General features: G+C 42.0%; 1 protein-coding gene across 1 annotated transcript in view; it reads left to right on the top strand.

Moving 5' to 3' along the window:
• Positions 1 to 20,161, top strand: part of macf1a (microtubule actin crosslinking factor 1a) — a gene marked incomplete at its 5' end in the record, with an annotated part of 277,749 nt that extends 257,588 nt beyond the window's left edge. The window contains 23 exon segments of the mRNA XM_079655334.1: positions 199 to 327; positions 1,889 to 2,071; positions 3,514 to 3,669; positions 3,762 to 3,968; positions 4,462 to 4,581; positions 4,674 to 4,843; positions 4,942 to 5,101; positions 5,508 to 5,702; positions 5,822 to 6,094; positions 6,806 to 6,994; positions 7,097 to 7,208; positions 7,329 to 7,477; positions 7,640 to 7,802; positions 7,893 to 8,047; positions 8,295 to 8,369; positions 10,539 to 10,556; positions 11,516 to 11,633; positions 13,057 to 13,137; positions 13,743 to 13,775; positions 16,274 to 16,491; positions 17,231 to 17,353; positions 18,496 to 18,604; positions 19,332 to 20,161. Of these exon segments, the coding sequence (XP_079511460.1) occupies positions 199 to 327; positions 1,889 to 2,071; positions 3,514 to 3,669; positions 3,762 to 3,968; positions 4,462 to 4,581; positions 4,674 to 4,843; positions 4,942 to 5,101; positions 5,508 to 5,702; positions 5,822 to 6,094; positions 6,806 to 6,994; positions 7,097 to 7,208; positions 7,329 to 7,477; positions 7,640 to 7,802; positions 7,893 to 8,047; positions 8,295 to 8,369; positions 10,539 to 10,556; positions 11,516 to 11,633; positions 13,057 to 13,137; positions 13,743 to 13,775; positions 16,274 to 16,491; positions 17,231 to 17,353; positions 18,496 to 18,604; positions 19,332 to 19,573 (3,378 nt within the window). The 3' untranslated portion in view covers positions 19,574 to 20,161.
• Positions 20,162 to 21,548: the final 1,387 nt, after the last annotated feature.

Here is a 21,548-nt window from a genome sequence, read left to right as displayed (position 1 = left end):
TCACATTTAGCATTAGAGAAAACCTTCAAATGTTTGCCCATAATCCCCATATTATCATAAGCATCCAGTCTTCAAATATACTTATCTGTGAATTTGGCCAACAACATGTCTTATAGAAATGGCATTTTTTTGTTCATGATATCTGAATTTATAAGCTAACATAATTGATTTGTACTTAACTCACCTTTTTCCTTGTAGGCTGAGGGTTTCCATGGCGAGTTGGAGGAGTTCCTGCAGTGGCTGAGGAGGACGGAGAGCCAGCTGTCTGCCGCCAAGCCCACCGGCGGCCTCCCTGAAACAGCCAGGGAGCAGCTTGAGCAGCACGTGGTAACAAACCAGAATCACACTGCACCTTTATGCTCAGAGCATCATCAACAATACACAAAGAGACACTTTAGACTTTCAAATTGTAGATGCTTAAGTCACTTTCGCACTTCTGCTTCATTTTGCAAACTCACAAGAAGAGATTTTTGGAAATTAGACACAGTTTAATGAGGGAAAGTGCAAGCAGAGATGTTAATATAAACTGGACCGAAGACCCGAGTTCAAGTCCGGCCTGGAACCATTTGCTGCATCTCATTCCCTCTATCTCCTCTTTTAACTATGTCTCTATCATTGGTAAATAAACAATCTTTGAAAAAATACATATAGTCTCTCCCACGCTGGGTAATAAACATCTTGTTGGTATAAGCCAGAGTTGTAATGCTGAAGTTATAAGGTATTACTTTATTATTGCTGTAATAAACACTTGTAAAATTCTTTAATCCTCTTTCAAAAATAACTCTTAAATGTAACAACCCTGCAAAGCTGATTCAGTATGAGGACAGCCTTTTTCTAAAAATACTATACTAAGTATACAGCAGCTATTTCTGCAATGTCATAAAATCATTTTATAAGCACATATATTTTTACTAGCAAAGTTTTAAGCAGATGTTCAGAGTATTATCTGACACATTGTGCTCTGTTCTCCTCAGTGACACATGTGGTGTATGGTGACTGTGTAACTCGAACAGCTTCTATTGTCCTCATCCAACCATTGCTCACCTCTTATGCCCCTTTCACAGCAACGCGTTTTCAGCTCCGGCTCGGAGCTGGAGCCTGAAAGGTAGTAGTTTTTTCCTGTTCACACCGCAGAGGCGCCGCCTCTTAGCTCCGGAATCCGGTTAACTTCCAGCTCCAAAAAATTGTCGTTCTAGAAGCAAGAGCTTCGGAGCTAAGAGGCAGCGCCGCTTACGTCTCTCTTACGTCGAGGCCTGCAGGAAACTAAACCCACCAACCCTGAACATGGGTCGACTGAAGAGTCTCGTCATGCCTGCCTACAAGCAGTAGTGCTAAGCAAAGTGACTAGAAGGCAACCACACATTTATAAAAAAAAACACACTTTATAAAGTCAGGCAACACTAACCAGGCTTCGTATGATTCTGTTTATTTGCACCTTAGTTTGACCATCCGTTCGCTGTTATTGATCAGTGTGGAGAGCAGGCAGACGTTTTGTTTTGTATTATAGCAGCTATCGGATGGAATCAATACATGGGCTGCACAGGTTGAAAAGTATAAGGTTGGAGAAGTAGTTATTTAATTTAATCTGGCTTTGCTTTAAAAGCAACACGATCATCGACCCGACGCAGTCCCCCGTTGTTGTTGTTGTTGTTGTTGTTGTTGTTGTTGTGAGTGTCGTTGGGGAGCAAATCAGCGATGTAAACGATGACGTCATGACGCAGCAGCGGCAGCACTATCCCAGCTCTGAATGGTGTGAACAAAGCGGGAGCAGAAAAGGGAAACCGGAGCTGAACCAGAAAAGCTCTAGCTCGGAGCTAGAAAGGGAAAAGCGCTGGTGCGAAAGCTGCATAAGTGTTATCTCACACTTGTGTCTTCTCTCTGTGTGCAGGAGCTCCAGGCCCAGCTGGCTCAGCGGGCAGACCAGTACCACAACCTGCTGGACCAGGGAGAGTCCATGCTGCTGGCTCGGGGGGGAGAGGAGGCCGGACCCGGCACCACCCAGACCCAGCAGAACCTGGCCATGCTGCAGAACAAGTGGGCCAGCCTGAACACCAAGATGGACGACCGCAGGGTAAGACTGAGACACGAGGAGGTGTTTTATTGCTCTGCCCTACTTTATTCTAAAGATGCATTGACCATTGACAGCCACACACAAACACACACACGCGCGCACGCACGATTTAGTGGTGTGGAAGTTCCTTAGAACTAGGGAAGAAGATTGGCAATTTATAACACCTGCAAGTCCAAAATAGGCCTTGGAGAAACATCTTTCAAAATAAGGTTAAGACAAAAGAATTGTCCTTTAATTTTATGCATTTTTGAACGAACAATTTATTTTCAATTTTTCATTAAAGATACAACAATGTTTGCCTACTGTATGCTGTAAATTATAGTTCTTAAAAATAATCATTGGACAAAATCTGAATGTGCAAATCACATTTTTAATTAGCACAATGAAATGATGAAGGCACTTAAAAATGACTACATGTAGGTATTACGAAATGTGATCTGTATTAATTTTTTATTCGAAAAAAAGTCCTGACAATTGGGTCCTCTCAATGTAGCTCCGTCCTGTTCTGTTTGTAAAGCCCGCATCACACTGTCCCGAAATGGACACCCGATGGACACACGATAAAGGAAATATTCGGCTCTGATCGTAGCAACATCGGGCCATTCGTGAGGGCATCTTAAGCCATCTTATGACCACCGGTGGAGTTTCTCAGGCTCCGGCAGCAACTTCGTGAGCGGTAACTTCGTAAGGCACTCGTGAGGGCATCTTGTCAAATCGTGTCATCTTCGTGTTATCATCGGTGCCATCGGGCATTCGCCTTCACTCTCACGATGGCCTAACGAAGGGCAAAATTTACAAGAATTCAACACGAAAATGAACCTTCGCAAGGTCCTTCTGCAATTTTTTGGCATGCCGAAAATGTTGCCACTGCTCACGAAGTTGCTGCCGGAGCCTGAGAAACTCCACCAGCGGTCATACGATGGCTTAAGATGCCCTCACGAATGGCCCGATGTTGCTACGATCAGGGCCGAATTCGAACATTTCCTTTATCGTGTGTCCATCGGGTTGTTTTATTGCACAACAAAATCATGTAAACATATTATGGAAATAACCCAATTTGTGTTCTGTGAAACTGAAAAGGATATAATATATTATTTTGAAGACGAGTTGACAGGGAGTTGTTGTTGCTATGGAAACAACATTAAGGAGAAAACTTAATATCTTCTACATATAAAGACGGATAAAGTAAAGAACAAAGTCTGAAAATATCAGTACAGTATCATAGTACTTTAACATAATTGTTTTTGTTACTTTCGTTGCAGTTGTATGTATTAAATATAATGTAAATGTTGCCTTCGTGTGTGGTTCGGGCCATCTTCGTGCGAAATTCACAATTCCATATTCGTGTGTCCATCGGGTGTCAATTTCAGGACAGTGTGACGCGGGCTTAACTAATATCATTTTTCTGGGTTGTCTTTTAATTTTAACTCTTAACTTTTCAGGCGAAGCTGGATGAGGCTGTTTCCTTGGCGACAGGTTTCCAGACCTCTCTGCAGGACACCATCAACTGGCTGACCCAGGCTGAACAAACCCTCAACATGGCCCAGCCCCCCAGCCTCATCCTGGACACAGTCCTCTTCCAGATCGATGAGCACAAGGTACTGGACATCCCTCTCTCACTAGAAACATTTTTAAGATATCTAAGCCACCGTTACACTATCCCTGACTCGTTTTCCCAACGTCCTCACAGGTGTTTGTGAATGAGGTGAACACCCACAGAGAGCAGGTCCTGGCTCTGGAGAAGGCCGGCTCTCAGCTCCGCTTTGCCAGCATGAAGCAAGACGTGGTTCTCATCAAGAACCTGCTGCTCAGCGTCCAGGCCCGCTGGGACAAGCTGGTGCAGAGGTCCCTGGACCGCGGCCGACACCTCGACGAGGCCCGCAAACGCGCCAAACAGGTACTGAACAAGTCATACTGACAGTGGCAATGAAATGCAAGTTAATGTATGTTGCACATTTCAGCAAAAAGTTATTTAAAATACCTGTACAATCAACTTTGAAAGCATAGAGACAATAAGCCAAGGTAAAAACACAAATAAAAAGGACAGTCGAGAATCCAAAACTCAATAAAGATCATAGGAAATGAACGTAAGCTGAACTCAAATAAGATGGGTATAAAAACGGGTACAAGAATATATAAAAAGCTGTTGTTGTCTCATGAAGACCAAGGAGATGCTGGGGATTAATTATCAATATAAAAAGTAGATAAATACAATGAAATGATTGTCTGTGGCCAATATGGCTTTTGACCTTAATGTCTCTGCTATTGGTTACATAAATACATATTTTCAAGATTTTTTTAGGAAAGAGCTGAATTGTTATTAACTTTCATGAGCTCCAAATCATTTATGTACAAAAATATCAAACTGCAAATCTATAACTTATTTTTAGTTCCACGAGGCCTGGAGGAAGCTGACAGACTGGCTGGAGGAAGCCGAGAAGCGACTGGACTCAGAGCTGGAGATCTCCAACGAGCCGGATAAGATCAAAGTACAACTGGCCAAACACAAGGTACTGAAGCAAGTTATTATACTCACTCAATATTTTCTCTCCTTTGTTGTGTTTCCATCTACAAATCGTTTCCTTTCCCTCCCATTCTCTAGGAGTTTCAGAAAGCTATGGGCTCGAAGCAGCCGGTTTACGACACTACAGTGAGGTCCGGGAGGGCCATGAGGGACAAGGCCCAGCTGCCTGCAGACACCCAGAAAATGGACCACCTGGTGGGAGAGATCCGCGACAAGTGGGACACCGTCTGTGGCAAGAGTGTAGAGAGGTGAGAGGATGAAGGAGGGACGATAAAACATGATTATCCATGTATGATCCAGATGCAGTATATTAATAAAGATGTGTTTGCCGCTCTTCTCCATCCAGACAACACAAGCTGGAGGAGGCTCTGCTGTTCTCAGGTCAGTTTGCAGAGGCTCTGCAGGCCCTGGTGGACTGGCTTTACCGGGTGGAGCCCCAGCTGGCTGAAGACCTGCCCGTCCATGGAGATCTGGATTTGGTGTCCAACCTCATGGACTCACACAAGGTGTGTAAACAGAACTCATCAGATATAAAGGAGATATAAGGCTGCAACTAACTATTTATTTTTTTCATGAATTCATCTACTGATTGTTTTTCAGAATATATATCTAGAATATATTAAAAAAGTGTCGATCCCATTTTCAAAAAGTTCCAGTTGATGTCTTTTAATTTCTGGTTTTGTCAAAACCCAGATATTCACATTAATATGATGAAAATCAGGAAATATACATATCTCAGAGGCTAAAATTAACACTTTTTTGCATGAAAATTCACTGGACCGTTATCAAGATAGTTGTCAATTTGGTCATGTAATAAAAGATGAATAATTTTGTTTTATAGTTTATATTTCTTTATTATTATAATATTACAGGATATTCTGATTCTGACTTTGTTCGTCTTTAAACCTGCAGGCTTTCCAGAAAGAGATGGGGAAGAGAACCGGCAGTGTTCAGGCTCTGAAGCGCTCAGCCCGGGACCTGATGGACACCGGGCGCGATGACACGGCGTGGGTCAAAGTTCAGCTGCAAGAGCTCAGCAACCGCTGGGACACGGTGTGCGCTCTGTCCGTCACCAAGCAGACCCGCCTCCAGCAGGCCCTCAAACAGGTCAGACAGGAAGCTGCTGATATACACTTTTCAAACATCACACTGTGTCATTAAATAATGCACAGGACTTTATTAAAAGCCTCTCCCTTACTTTGTTAATAATACCTTTTCTCCCTCAGGCTGAGGACTTCCGTACGTCGATACAGATGCTTCTGGAGTGGCTCTCTGAGGCCGAACAGACGCTCCGTTTCCGTGGCGTTCTCCCCGAAGAGGCGGAGACTCTGCAGGCGCTGCTGCACACACATCGGGACTTCATGGGCACGGTGGAGGAGAAGAGGGCGGACGTGAACAAGGCGGCTGGCATGGGAGAGGGCATCCTGACCCTCTGCCACTCTGACTCCATCACCACCATCAAACACTGGATCACCATCATCAGGGCGCGCTTCGAGGAGGTGAGGAAGGGCGGTCGCCGGGTTTACTTTTTATAAGCATTTTTGTTTAGAGGATTAACACCAGATTTTCTTATTTAATAATTAGAACAAAAGAAGTCTATCATATTTTTTTTAGGAAACAGTTATTTTCAAGACATATCCCTTTTAAGCATGCATCAGCGTTGCAATTGCTGCCAGAAGATGTCATCATTGTACTTTTTTATTACTTTTTAAGCCACATATCTACAGTAAACCTCTTAGATATTGCTGGTATTTTAACCAAATGAACGATTATTGTCATATATGAATTTGTATTTGTCAGAGAAACAAGTTAAAGCACAAGCAGTTACCCCCACCTCATGTGTCCACCAAACTATATTCGAAATACGCAGACTTTTAACGTGAAACTGATTTATACAGTATTTTGTTTTATTCCCAAATTCCATTTGTACTGAAGTGGAGGAGACCTATGCAGTTAATTTGGTTGGTCTGTTTGAAAATCTCCTGAAAAATGATCATGCTTCTATCAAATTCTTTTTTTCGATTGAGAGACCCCTAGTGGGAGAAAATGACTGTGTGTTTAAATATTATTTTAAAGGTTGTCATTTAAACCTTTGAGCATTCCGGTTTAAGATCTAGAAGACCCTAAAAGTATTTTCTTCCTCTCAACCTTTATTTACATGACGACATGATATGCATTTCTTATATTAATTGGCTCAATTTGCTCTACAGGTGCTGACGTGGGCCAAACAGCACGAGCAGCGCCTGGAGACGGCTCTGACCGAAGTGCTCAACAATGCCAACCTGCTGGAGGAGCTGTTGTCTTGGCTGCAGTTTGCTGAGACCACATTGGTCCAGAAAGACACAGAACAGCTTCCTCAGGACATCACACAGCTGAAGACACTCATCACAGAACACCAGGTGGGCTGACCCAAACAGCCAAACATTAGACCTGCCTGTGTTTGTACACTCCAATAACAGTTGTGTGGTCCAGCTTTGCTTACTAATTTCTGGTGTTCTCAGATATTTATGGAGGAGATGACGAGGAAGCAGCCAGATGTCGACAAAGTGACTAAGACCTACAAAAGAAAACCAGCCGAGGCTCCCAGCAGCCTGGCCGAGAGGAGAGGAGCTCGTAAGTCACCTGTGTTTACCTTCAGATGCACAAATATTATCTTCTCCCACTTTTTGACTTTAGCATGAGTATTACTGAAAGTTTGCGAGAAGGGACTAAGAGGATGTGTTAACCCTGCAGGCAAAAACCAGCAGCAGCAGCAGGCGGCCATGCAGCTCTCTGGAGGAAACCCCCGCCTCAACCAGCTGTGTGCCCGCTGGCAGCAGGTCTGGCTGCTGGCTCTGGACCGCCAGCGCAAACTCAACGATGGACTGGACCGACTGGAGGAGGTACATTTTCTGTCAACACGATCTAATTGAGCCTACATTTAGATATGTAGCAATCTAACAAAAGTTAAACCCTATATTGACATTTTTCTAAATATAAGGCCATTGTTTCTATTGCTATGACATGAAATGTGTAACAGCACTGACTCCATTATCCATTTTCAGCTCAAAGAGTTTGCCAACTTCGACTTCGATGTGTGGAGGAAGAAGTACATGCGCTGGATGAACCATAAGAAGTCCAGAGTCATGGACTTCTTCAGACGCATCGACAAGGACCAGGATGGAAAGATCACCCGGCAGGAGTTCATAGACGGCATCCTGGCATCAAGTATGTGATGAGTGACAATGGTGGATGTCTTGTTTTTACAGTTATAAAGACAGTAAATGATATGTGGATTCCTGTTGTCTGTCTGCGCAGAGTTCCCCACCAGCAGGCTGGAGATGACCGCAGTGGCAGACATCTTTGACAGAGACGGAGACGGCTACATCGACTACTACGAGTTTGTTGCTGCTCTGCACCCCAACAAGGACGCCTACAGACCCACCACTGATGCTGATAAGATAGAGGATGAGGTGAGGGAAATCTAAAGAAAATGACATGGAAGATTAGGCAAATGCATAGTAGTCTGGAAGCATTCATTCAGGGAGTTCTCAAATGTATTTCATTCATTTATTGTTTTACTGACTGTATTCTCATTTGATCTGCCTTTTCTGGTTTTCTTTTCTTTTGTAAAGCACTTGTTGAGAAAAGCACTATATATCTTAAGCTCAAAGTTATGAAGTTATTATTCACTGACAAGTTGTTTGTGTTGTTGTGCAGGTGACTCGGCAGGTTGCACAGTGTAAATGTGCCAAGAGGTTCCAAGTGGAGCAGATAGGAGAGAACAAATACCGGGTAAGTTCAGCTCATTCTCTGGATCAATTTCAAATGATTCTATTATATAAACTTAAGATACTATAAATGAGGAATTGCTGAGATTATCAGACGAATACAACAGTTACATTTAAGTGTGATTGATACTTTGGTTAACCGTTCATGAGGTGCATGTGCTTTTGAGACACATCTAGAGCCAGATTGATTTTGTTCTTCATCAAAACCGCTACTGCAAAAACTGTTACTATTTATCATATTGTTGCTTTATGTGTAATAAGAAAATAGCATGTTAAATTGCTAGAATTTACTTTGTGAACACTGTTTGATCCAGGTTTGATTAATGGTTATTTTATCATTCATTACCTGTCTTCACTTGTCTAGCAGGCACCAAATAACTTCAAAACATGACTTCACATCATTTCTCTTGTTCTTCCATCTCTCATCATGATCTCATGGTGTATTAATAGTTGTCTGCATCATGACATATCATTGCACGTCTCCTGGTCCTGGCACCAGAGAACATTTGAGGCAGTGAAACTCATGACATTTGCTAATAGACTCTGAATCCGCCTTTGGATTAATTTCTGATAACATTACATGTCATGATAGCAATGATATAACATATCTCATAGCCGGCAGGATTGTCAGCTGAGCCCTCTTTATCATCACCATAACATTAACAAAAGCATGTAAATGTGACTGCATAGACACACTCTGCTGGGTATGACGCTGCTGTCAGGTGATTTCCGAACAAAGTAGGTTTAAGGAGTTTTCATCCCTAATCTAGCTAAACCTGTTACAGCCAATAAACCACATTTGGAGGTAAATTAAATGTTGGAATTGTATCCATATTCATCTACTTTTTTATGTTTTTATACTTTATGTACTTACATATTTTCCTTGAAAGTTAAAAAGGTAAAGTCTTTTTCATTTTTGACAAATATGATCATGCTGTTAAATGATGTAACTGCTTCCACACAGAAGAACCCAATGTGGCAGACACATGTGTCCGCCTACCTACAATACAAACAAGTATAAATACGTAAAACATAAAAGGAGGGTTCTGGTCTTGGTTTTAATTTGTGGATTATAATATTAAGTTTTATAAAAAGCTTCAAGAGCTACAATACAGTGATTCCCCCAGCAGTCTGTGTGCATGTGTGCAGCACTTTACAGCGGTCATAAAGTCAGTTTGTAACAGTTGTCTGCAGCACTCACTGGATGTGCTGCAGTATGTGTTCACTCATCATTATCCTCAGGGTAATGATATCCAGCGTCTGGCTGCAGGACACTGGGACACTAACACCACACCAATCGGCTTCTGTCTCATTGGTTGTCTGTCTTGTCTCTACTCATGTTTGTGTCTAGCTTCACTTTTCTTCACCATTCTTGCCTTCAAGTAACTGTCATTAGCTGAAACATTTCAATTGACCTTCACCCTATCTTCCTTTGATTTTAAATGTCACGAGGCAGATTTACGAGGTATTCTTAAAATAAATAATGTTTCCTACCTTTGTTATAATTTTCCCTTTCAATTGAAACCCTTTCCAAATTATCCTAATTTGACAATAACCCGAAGATACCCTTATAAGGGCATGAGACTGCAGTGCCCTGTGTATAAATGTATAAAAAATAACAAATACTAAAATGCATGGGATGCTATTGACATTATTGTTTCACATTATTTATTACTAGTGTATTTTTATTTATTTTAAAACAACATTCTGCTTTGTAAAATTGTGAAAATAACTAAGATACAAAAAGCTAAAATAACTTATCTTGTTACAGCTGTACAATTTAAAAACAACTTAAGAAAAACAAACATGTCAGCATTTAAATTCTCATGAGTATGCATAGATTCAGATTTAATAAATCCCAAATCCTCTGTTTTCAGAGGATTAAAAAAAAAAATCTTCTCAAGAATGGTTGGTGAGAAATGCCTATTATACACTCTAACATCCGTCATTCATATCCACTTCATCTTTCCGCTTCCACAACTAATTCTAAGCTCAAATAACAGAAATAATGAAATGTAACCTTTATTGGAATCAGTATTTAAAGACCTTGTACTCATATAAACTGTACCCATTCCTACATCACCAGCCTCAGTTGTCAGTACGTGTTGTTTCACTCCTGCTCTGTTTCTTTCTCCTTGTGTTCCTGTGCTGCGTGTCTTCTGGATTTATGTAGTTCTTCCTCGGAAACCAGGTAAAGTGACGCTGCCGCTGCTCTGATTGGATGTGGGAAACCTGCTTCCTGTAATCCCAAACCAATGGAGTGCTATGAGGGGCCGTACAGGCCGTAATTCATACTGGTCCTCTCACACTCATACATTAAAAAAAATCATACTTTTACATAGATATATTTTCACTCTTACACACATCCGTTTTCGTTGTGATCGCTAAATTCACCTCGTTTCCCCTTGATTATAATGTTGATTTGAATCAGTAGTTCTGAACATGAGCCCGCCCTGCTCGACCTTCTGAGCCGGCCCCTCATAGAGTGCTGTCCTTAACACGCTTACAAAAAAGTACATCTTTATAATAAATCATGATTTTTTTTTTAAAAAGGAAAGTGGAGCACTCCATTGTGGCTTTGCAACGTGTAAGCAGGTTTCATCATCTGGTTGTGTTCCCGCTGTGATTTGTTTGGTGTTGAGTGTGACAAATTGCACAATGAGAAGTAGGCGACATGCTGCAGTGGTGATTAGTGGTGAGGTGATGTGGACTGAAGCTGGAAGTAACTCAAGCTGCTGGGAGAGAGATCCAGAACATTCCTTCTGTATTCGTCTTGGAGTTCTGCTTTGGTAGTTTAAATAAAACATAGACGCACTATAAACATATGTATAATTTGTATCATTCTTATATTTTGGTGGCTTGGTGAACAGTTCATTAGATTGACTCTTTAGTTCTGCTAGTGCATGTTCTTTGAGTTATTGCATGAAGTATAACACATTGTATGTTCAATCTAGTAAATGGGCTGCTGTGATTTAATTAAACAATCAATATATCAAATATGACTTCACTCACCGACTGTCTCCTTTTTCTGATTCCCTCACTCTCTTTTCCTTCCTTCCTATTCGGCCTTTTTCTACACTGTTCATTTATCTCTTTCCCTCTTTTCTTCTTATTTCTCTCCGTCCCTCCCCCTTTATTCTACCTCCTCAGTTTGGAGACTCTCAGCAGCTGCGTCTGGTGAGGATTCTGCGCAGCACGGTGATGGTGAGAGTCGGAGGAGGCTGGATGGCTCTGGATGAGTTCCTGGTCAAAAATGATCCGTGCAGAGGTGAGTAATTTATTATGTCTCCCACACTGACACACACAGACACACACAGACACACACAGACACACAAAGACACACACTGACACACACTGACACACACTGACACACACAACCTTGAGACATGTCTCTCAGCCGAAGCAGAGATTCCCCTCATACACACACACACACACACACACACACACACACACACACACACACACACACACACACACACACACACACACACACACACACACACACACACACACACACACACTCAATTACACATTAGTTCCCCTCTTGTCTCACTTTCAGGCATTCATATACATTAAGAGCCCGACTGATAAGAATTTTTTTGGGTCAGATAATAGTTAATTTTTTTCAAGATAAACAGTTTTGAAGTATATCTTCTATATTTTGGTTGATTTATGAATTTAAGGTTTTTTTAATTTATTTGTACTGTACTTTCTAAAGGTACCCTTTAAACCTCCAAATGACTTTAGTAAGGAGTTTTGTTCTTAACATATTTAGGATTATAGAATCTATAAAAGTAATAAACAACTTTTCTTTTGAGAGGTGGTCTTGAAGAGACAGGCGCTAAAGCGGGGCGTTTTGGGCAGTGTGAATCCAGACAAACAATATGAGAAAAATATTGTGTTATAGAATATAAAAATATTTAACCATGTTTTAGTATAATCCTGAAATACAAGTATGAACCTGAGAACAGCATATGTTACCTGGTTTGGGCAAACATTTTAGATTATAAAAAAAACATGTCACCAAAGACTCAATCATCCTGTTCTTTAATCTATTCTTCAATATAACTTCTTCAGTTCTCTTGCTATTCCTACATTTGAGATATTTGTACTGCAATTGTATCTTACTTCATATACACTCATTACGATACCGAAGGATTGGTTTAAAATGGGGGTTTTTCTATCGCGAAAGAAACGGCTGAAAAACTTTTTAAGATATGTTTAAAAAGTCAATAAAGGGGCCTGATTATTGGGGTTTCTTGGTCGGGCTCTAACACTTCCACAAACACACCATCCCTGTGTCCTTCACAAAAACAAACACTCTTTCATGGTTCCTGCACTGAGCTCTTGACAGAAGTAAGAGACAACATGCAGATGAGTGCAGTGAGCTGAAGGGAAACAGAGAGTTGTCTGTCAGCAGGTGATGCAGTGAACCGCTGCCCCCCACTCCTCTCTCCAGCATATCCTACAGTGTCGTCTACATCTGGTGTTTCCCTCTTCATCTCTTATCCCTCAAATTCTCTTATCCCTCAAGTGAATTATCTTACCTTATCACATTTTATTTCTGATTCTATCCTGTCTTATTTGATTCATTCTCTTTCAAATTAAACAGTAGTATTGCATGGTGCATGGTCCTCAGTTCTCTACTTCTTCCTCCCTCCCACCCTCCCTCCTTTTTTCTCTTTCTCCAGTGCAACACCCTGGACTTAAGATCCTCCGCTCCGATTCCAGTAGCTCCATCTCATCTCGTATAGGTTGGACTTCTCTCTCCCGTACGCTTCCACTCTCTCCTAACAGCCTGTCTTTGCTCTTCTCTCTCTCCTGGGCCATCTCTTCCAAAAGCCTTCTCTTTTCTTCCTCTGTGTTCTTCTTCTCTCTCCTCTCTGGCCTTGTTGCTGTGCCTTGCTGACCGTGATCACCTGACTAATGTTATGTTTCCCCACTGTTCTGCTCTTCCTCCCAGTTGTTGCCCCTCATGCAAGTTCTGATATGCTGACTTGTTGTTTTGAACTCTTCTCAGGGGTCACTGGCGTTTGTGCGTGTGCGTGTGTGCGTGTGTGTGTGTGTGTGTGTGTGTGTGTGTGTGTGTGTGTGTGTGTGTGTGTGTGTGTGTGTGTGTGTGTGTGTGTGTGTGTGTGTGTGTGTGTGTGTGTGTGTGTGTGTGTGTGTGTGTGTGTGTGTGTGTGTGTGTGTGTGTGTGTGTGTGTGTGTGTGTGTGTGAACAATCTGTATGAGGAGTGATCTTTGACAGTCTCGACTCCAAAGCAGTGTGTGTGTGCACCAGTGTGTTTCTCGGAAGTGATATCTTTATGTGTGAGACTTTTCTTCATTCCTCCACGAGCATGCTGTATTTCACACGGTCTCTTTTGTCTCTCAGTGACAGTCACTCCTGGCTATTTCTGCTGCCGAGGTATCTACCCTTCCTCTCTCTCTGCTCCTCTGTCACTCCATCTCTCTCACTCTCCATCCGTCAGTCGTTCAGCTTTGTGTGTTTCTAACTGTCAGGTTTGTGTGTTGAGGCATTGATGTCTTGTCTTTGTGCTACATGCAAATCATGCTTCCTTCACTCACACCAAAGCAGGAGCTGGCCAACCCCTGGTCTTGATATTTCTTTTAATTCTATTTTCTGAAGTTCTTTTTTAAAAATATACTTCAAATGAATAAAATGTTGAGCAATAAAAGAAGCATGGATGGAGAGGCCTAGCAGAAAATAAGACATATTGTATGTAGCAGCCAATAGTGCAATAACTACTGTTAATGTAATAACTTAATCATCTACTTCTAATTAAAGTTTAAGTTGTAACTTACGTGTAATGTGATAATAACTCAATCACAATACAATATGTTTTAATTGATACGTTTATTATTATTTTTGTTATCATGGGACAAAGCTTCTTCAAAGAGATCTTTATGTCTATAATACATCCTAAGAGCAATTGTCTGTGACACTTGATAATAAATGCAACTTAAAAATAGTCATAGCTAGCCCAGTTTATAATGTATTAACCAGCCAATGATCTAATAACTTATTACATGATGTTTTATTGGTCTGTTATTAGTTATAATCATTTTTGGTAAGTTATGACTTAACTTAATATCGTTAAGAATGACAGTTCAGTTTGCAGCAATTATAACACTAAAAAACGTTATATTGTTATAGTGCTCGGACGTGTTCTTTCTCTAATGTAAAAAAGTAAACTCCTCACACATGCTCCACAGACAGTGAGACCTGGGAGTGGCCAGCCTGGGTTTCTAACAGCGCTGGCTTCCAACGTGGCTCCTTTAAATGTGAAGGCTGGTTGGTGGGAGACACAATTACAGGGTGCACCTGGCTGGGTGGCGGTGAGGGGGGACCTAATTGCAGGGTGCACCCGTTTAATTGAGCCGCCTTGCTGTTCGGTTGCTAGGGACGATGGCTGCAAGGCTAGGAGTTGCACTGCTGTTACGGCTAGCTGCAGCCTTCTATTCTCTCTTACTCTTATTTTTTTGGACTTCTCACACTACTTTCTCTCTTTATTAGTTTGTTTCTCTACCATATTTCCTTTCTCTCTCTCTCTCTCTCTCTCTTTGTGGCTGGCTTCTCCAGGCTTGTTGTTGTCTGCTGGGGCTGCTGCTCTACTTTCTGTACGAGAATGCTGCTAAGTGTGTTATAAAAAAAGGAGAAACCCTGAATCTCTGGGCAATCTCCCGCTAAGCATAAAGCAGGCATGACCTCCACATGTTCTCATACACGCTCTGTGAGACACAGCACAGATGCTTCTCCGCAGCGAGAAGGAAAATAAATTCAACTGGGAGACATTGGTGAAAAACGAGAGAAGAGAGGCTGTGCTTTTTGCTCCCACCAAACCTTAGATGTTTTCATGCAAATACGCAATGAAAGTATGTGGGCATTTTTTTCACTAAACTGGAGACACTTGCCATTGCTACAAGGAAGGGTTTAACATTATGGGAAATATGCTTTGAGAGAGTCAACGTCATACAGGCTAGCCTCTTTTTCACCACCTTTTTTGACTCAATCTGTGATGACCTTCTATAGCTCTCTGTCCTGCTGTTATTCAATATATGCTTGACTTACCCGACTCCCCCATAGACTTATCTGTTAAGCCGTATTGAAGTACAGAAGCTTATGGGAAATACTGTCTGTTAAATGCTCAATAACCAAAAATATATTGAATGAACAACATTACATTCTTTTTAAAAGGTAAAATGATGCATATGAACCAGGTCACACCACATACTGTAGATTTTGAATGATTTTCAACAGGCTTTGTGTCATTGCAATGTATTGCAGTATTATCGGCAACTGGGCCCACTGCTGGCAAAAGTTTACCGTATGTCAGAAACCGTGTCATGTGGTGTTATCTAACTGACTTTAGCAGACGGGTGGAAGGTGAGCATTGCAACAACACGAAACCGGTTGAGAATTGGCACATATTCAACGAAATCCTCTGGAAGAAAACAGATGAGCGTTTTTCCCAAAACTCTTTAATCAGCACTGTATTAGCAGTTTTGTTATTATATCTTATTGAGAAGAACAATTTCCGTAGTTAGTTGAAAAAGACCACTGGAGTTAAGTGGTGAATTTGTCTGCACCGATGACACTGTGTCTCCAAAACGTGTCCACTTTCGTTGCGTATTCATTTAATTAATTTACTTCTATTTTAGCTCTCAAACCAAACACAGTCACTCACCTCTCCCCTTAAAAACTTCCCAACCAAAGTGCACTTATTGTACGACTCCTTAACCCCTGAACCCCTCACGTGCACTCTCGAATGACACATGCACGGACTTTGAAGTCTGCAGCAAAGGAAGCACTGAATCTCTCCCTCACTGTGCTTGCTGCCTCTGCCGCCCCCTGCTGGAGGAGAACTGTGAGCCCCCCTAACAAACTGTTGTGTCTCTCTGCAGCTCGGGGCCGCACCAACCTGGAGCTGAGGGAGAAGTTCATCCTCCCTGAGGGGGCGTCTCAGGGTCTGGCCGCCTTCCGGTCCCGAGGGCGGCGCTCCAAGCCGGGGTCCCGTAACGCCTCGCCCACCCGTTCCTCCTCCTCGGCCTCACACAGCGGGGCCTCGCTCCCCTCAGCCCCCTCCACCCCCGCCACACCCACAGCCTCCGCATCATCCAGGGTAAGAGATCACATATAGAGTATTAAACATATGTTTAATTAAATCAAGAGTTGAGGTACTGCCTCTGTCAAGCTTAAAAATATATACAGCCTCATCTGTCTTTGACGACAAACATTCATAGCTCATTGTTACCCAGACTGCATGTGCAGTCAGGGTGTGTGTGTGTGTGTGTGTGTGTGTGTGTGTGTGTGTGTGTGTGTGTGTGTGTGTGTGTGTGTGTGTGTGTGTGTGTGTGTGTGTGTGTGTGTGTGTGTGTGTGTGTGTGTGTGTGTGTGTGTGTGTGTGTGTGTGTGTGTGTGTGTGTGTGTGTGTGTGTGTGTGTGTGTGTGTCTCAGACGGAATGAATGCACATTGGTGACTTTGTATGTGTTTATGGGTTTATGTTACACATTGTTCAGTAGTTGTTGTCATCCTCCTGTTGTTGTTGTCACCACATCCTTAACTGTGATTTATTTTTTGTTTTTGTTTGTTTTTGTTCTCATTCATCTTTTTGCCTTTTCCTGCTAACCTGCCTACAAAATCGTCCTTTCTACATGGTTGGGTTCTCGGTTTAAAAAAAAAAAATCACTTTTGCACAAAAACACACTGCGCTGCACTTCCTCGCTTTTCAAATGCTCATTCCCTTCCCTCCATAACTTCCTCCTTCCTTTGTTTGCTCCTCTCTTTTGCTGCTTTGCTCTCCTCCACCCTTCCTTCTTTCCATCCATCCTTCCTTGCTCCCTTTCCTTCCTTCCTTCAGTCCTCCCATACTCACTCTCGTGACTATGCCAAGCCCTGGCTGACACACAGTAAAACTCCAACGCCATCCAAGTGCCAGTGCTGCCCCGACCTCGCTCACAGCCCCACCAGTCCCGGGCACGAGGTAACACACTCACCCCCCCACCCAGCCGCCCACCCCCCTGCTCCACCCGACCCACCCCCCTGAACCGCTACTGCACTAACGCACACTCCCGGGTGATCACACACCAACACGTAGAAACTAAGGCTGTGTGACGTGTTTTTTTATGTTTGTATAAAAGATGAAATCATCTTCGGAGAGTTCTGAAACTGTTCCAACCTTCCAGAACAAACAAGGTGGTCGAGCTAAAACATGAAACATGACATTTGGAAGTTGCAGGGTTTTCAACAGGATTATATTTCTAGTGTGTTTTACACTTAGGTTATTGATAATGATATAGAACAACTTTAGGAACATCATAAAAGCAGTTTGATCAAATGAAGTTTATTGTTTAAGCCCAATATCACAAAACACATCTGTCTCAGTGTGCTTTACAGAGCAACATAAATAACAGTGCTAAAAGATTAAATTCAATTATTAGAATATCATAAAATGACAATATAGAATTTAAAATACAAATAAAACTAGATTAAGATACAATTAGATAAAATATAAAACAATGGGCTAGGGTTAGACAATGAAATAAAATAAATAGTTCAAAATCAATTATTTTGACTTTTCAAATTAGAATTATTTTGATTTTGGGCCCAACTCTTATCACTTATTTAATGTAGAGTTGAAAAAAGGTGTTAAAGAAATGATAAGTAAATCAAAAACAATCCTTTCCCAACTGTTTTTTATAGTCGGTTTCTTTTTTTTTACACAGGGTTTTCATTTATTTAAATGTCTATTTTTTATAAAAAACCTTTATTATTTGAATGGGATGATGAACCTTCAAAGTGTTATCACTTCTCAATTGCAATAGCAATCTTTTTTTCTTTTAATGATATTAAGTTGATATAGTAATAAAACAGCATTTCTTTACTATAATAAAGCTCTAGATCAATGCTTAACTCCTTATGGAATATATAAATACAAACCGTTCAAAATGATATTAATCATTCTTAGAAATGTGCGTGTCTTTGTATGGTTATCATTTGTTGTTATATCACATGTCTCTGTCAATGTATATGTGATGTTTGTTTGTTTGTTTTGGTGTATTGTGATGGTTTGAAATACTGCTGTGTAGTTCTCCTCAGCTGATGTGTCCTGATGTTGTTCTGCAGGGGGCCGCGTCGGGGTCCAAACTGAAGAGACCGACGTTCCACTCCAGCCGAGGCTCGCTGAGCGGAGAGAACGGAGGAACGCCGCTCTCCGGAAAACCAGCACGCGCTGGTGAGACAACGCTCACATCTTTTGATGTCCACTGGTAGCCAGTGGAAATTAAAAATGAGTTTTTAACTTTATTATTTAATCTTTAACCATATGAAACCAAGAGTCTGCGCTCATGATAGCGCCTCTATATGGTCCTAACTAGGCACAGAGGTGCGTTAAGCTAAACGCTAACATAAGCATTTATCAGGTATAATGTTTATCTTCTTAGATTGTTGTTGTTAATTAGCACTTAACACACAACACAGTTAAGGTTATGGGAATGTCGTTAGTTTTGCGTGTATAGCCAAAATGTGGGATAAAGGAAAGTTTTAAACTGATGATGATGCTAGATGAAAAGTTGAAGATTTATTAAACTTGTTACAATTTCATGGAAATCCATCTGAAGTTGTCGAGACATTTTACCACAAATATGAACCTTACCTGTGCGCTAGATTATGTTTCTACAAAATGTACTGTCGCTCTATGGAGATATCTCACTTATATGTGAAAACGTTAACCACATGGTTGGGTTAAATAGAATGTCATGGGTCAATCAAATCAGAAGGATTCCTCCTCTGGGGACCATGGATCTCTAGAGAAATCCTCTTATATTTATTGAGATGTTTTAGTCTGGCAGATGAAATGACCAACATTAACACCCACAAAGCCCTGCCCTAATTTTCCTTTTAAGAAACGAATGCTCTGCTTCTTGATTAAGCCCAATTTTCTTCTCTCCTGTCCTTGCTAGATCCGAAGCGAGGGGGGTCCACAGCGAGCGGGCAGGCGAGCCGAGCGGGCAGCCGGGCAGGCAGCAGAGCCAGCAGCCGGAGAGGCAGCGACGCTTCGGACGCCTCGGAGCTGCAGGACGCCCGCTCCGTCTGCTCCGACGCCTCGGACACACCACGACGACCCGGTGCCAAACCATCCAAGATACCCACCATCTCTAAAAAAGCCCCCAGCCCAAAGACCCAGGGGGCTGCGAAAAAATAATTCAGCAATAGAAAAACTGGAGTTGAAGCGAGTATCATCGGTGCACCAGCTCTTCAATCTGAGTCCATCTAACAGGGCTTGAGGAGAGTTTGTGCACTGTGACATTTTCCAGGGGAAAGAAGGAGATGGATAGGATGGTGAATCTCCTTCTCACTCTTTCCCCGCTCTCATGGACGGACTGAGAAAACATGCACAACAGGAGGAGTGATTCTGGTCCCAGGTCAGAATCTGTGGGGTCAAAAACCGACTTTTCCCCTTTAAGAAGCGACCCCATTTTGCCTTCCGGTCTCCTGCTTTGTCTTTCAAAAGTTCCCCCCCAAGCATGGAACCAAACCCCAAAGTGACTTGACGTGATGCTGCCTTACTTACTCACTTCTGTCCCTAACAGACGCAGAAACAGAGAAAGTCTTTAAACTGCTTTATACCACACTGACACAAATACACACGTTTTCAAAGAGAAGCAGGGTAGGGAGTGGGACACGCCACCACCACGGCTGCAAAAACAAAGAAAGCCCAAATGAAATTCAGAAGAAAAAAAAAAGAAAGAGAGAATTGTGGGTCATTATTTTGGCTTGTGGGCCAGATGCCTCAGCGATGAGTCTAAAAAGAAAATATGCAACGACTGCCATGTCTCTTCCTCTGGACTGGTTGGTAGGGAAAACGCTCACCTCAGCAGATCTGTGTGTGGGGAGGCGGGAAAACGTTGTCCGAAACACACACACACACACCGGCTAACCTCAGACTCAGAGGGTGGGTGGTGGTGACGGAGCAAACACTCACACACTCGCACCACAGCGCAGACTCCTCTCGACCGCTGGAACGTAACATCAGCCTTGTGTGTGTGTGTGCATTTCAGCAAAGGGCGGTGTGGTTTGGTCACATGCCGGCGTAACAATCCAACAGGAATATCACAAACTGGCAAAAGAGAGGACTATTTTTAAGGTGACACTCACTAACAGCACATTACTGACAATATATGACATGTGTAACCCGATGTTCGACAACCAGCATGCACTAATTGTCTCTTCCTCTGCAGTCCCACCTTAATGTCTACGCTGCGTCGCCCTGAGCAACTCAGCAGCACACACACACAAGGTGGTGTGCTTAATTTGTGTATTTGTTACAGGAAATGATAGAGGTCATTGACATGAGTCACTGTATGCAAACATTTTAATTTGCGAATGTCCTTTTTTTGTTTTTCTTCTCATTGTTTTCTGGTTAATTTATAATCCAGTTGTACTTTTGTTATCTAGCTTGAGAGAAAAATCTATTTATTTTTCAGTTTCATGTCATATCACCGTTTGCGGAGTGTGATTTAGTATTATGGTTAAAGAAATTGTGTTTTTTGTACCAAGGAAGTGTCTGCTCCGCTCCGTTTGTGTGTTTCTACTTCATTGTAACATTACATTACTCACTAGGTCGTTGATTCTGGTGACAGCCTTGTTTGTTCTTTTCTCTTTTTTTGCTAATGACTACAATTCCCAGACCATGACCAAAGGGGTTTGCCCTTCATGTGTAGAGAGAACTACAAATATGAATGACAGGAGACCTGGTCAGAGCGGACCAATGAGAGCGGGTTGTCTTGCCTCATGTCCGTCCCCAGCATTTCTTCTTCTAGGCTTTTTTTCAAATGCCCGTCATTGGCGGGGCAGAGTTGTCTCTGTGTTATCTCAGTGTGAGAGATTAAGTTTATGAAAAACTAATAAAATTACAGTAAGAAAGAAGACATCTTAAGGTGATTTTTATTTATTTATTGTCTCTCTGAGGGGAGGGGGATTCGGGGCGCAGGAGACGAGTCCTCCACCTTTTGATGCTGCGCTACTCTGTGTGATGACGAAAACATGGAGGGAGGGGTGTTACTATAGGAGTCAATTGTGTAAAAGTAAAACTAAAAACTAAAATTATAAACAACGTTTTTGTTCTGTTTTTGTATTAAAAATATGCTTGCAGTAAAAACTGTCTCTTGTTTTGCTTG

Source organism: Notothenia rossii (genome assembly GCF_949606895.1).
Source record: "Notothenia rossii genome assembly, chromosome: 10".
Classification (NCBI taxonomy): Eukaryota; Metazoa; Chordata; class Actinopteri; order Perciformes; family Nototheniidae; genus Notothenia; species Notothenia rossii.
This window is presented reverse-complemented; position numbering and strand designations above follow the sequence as displayed.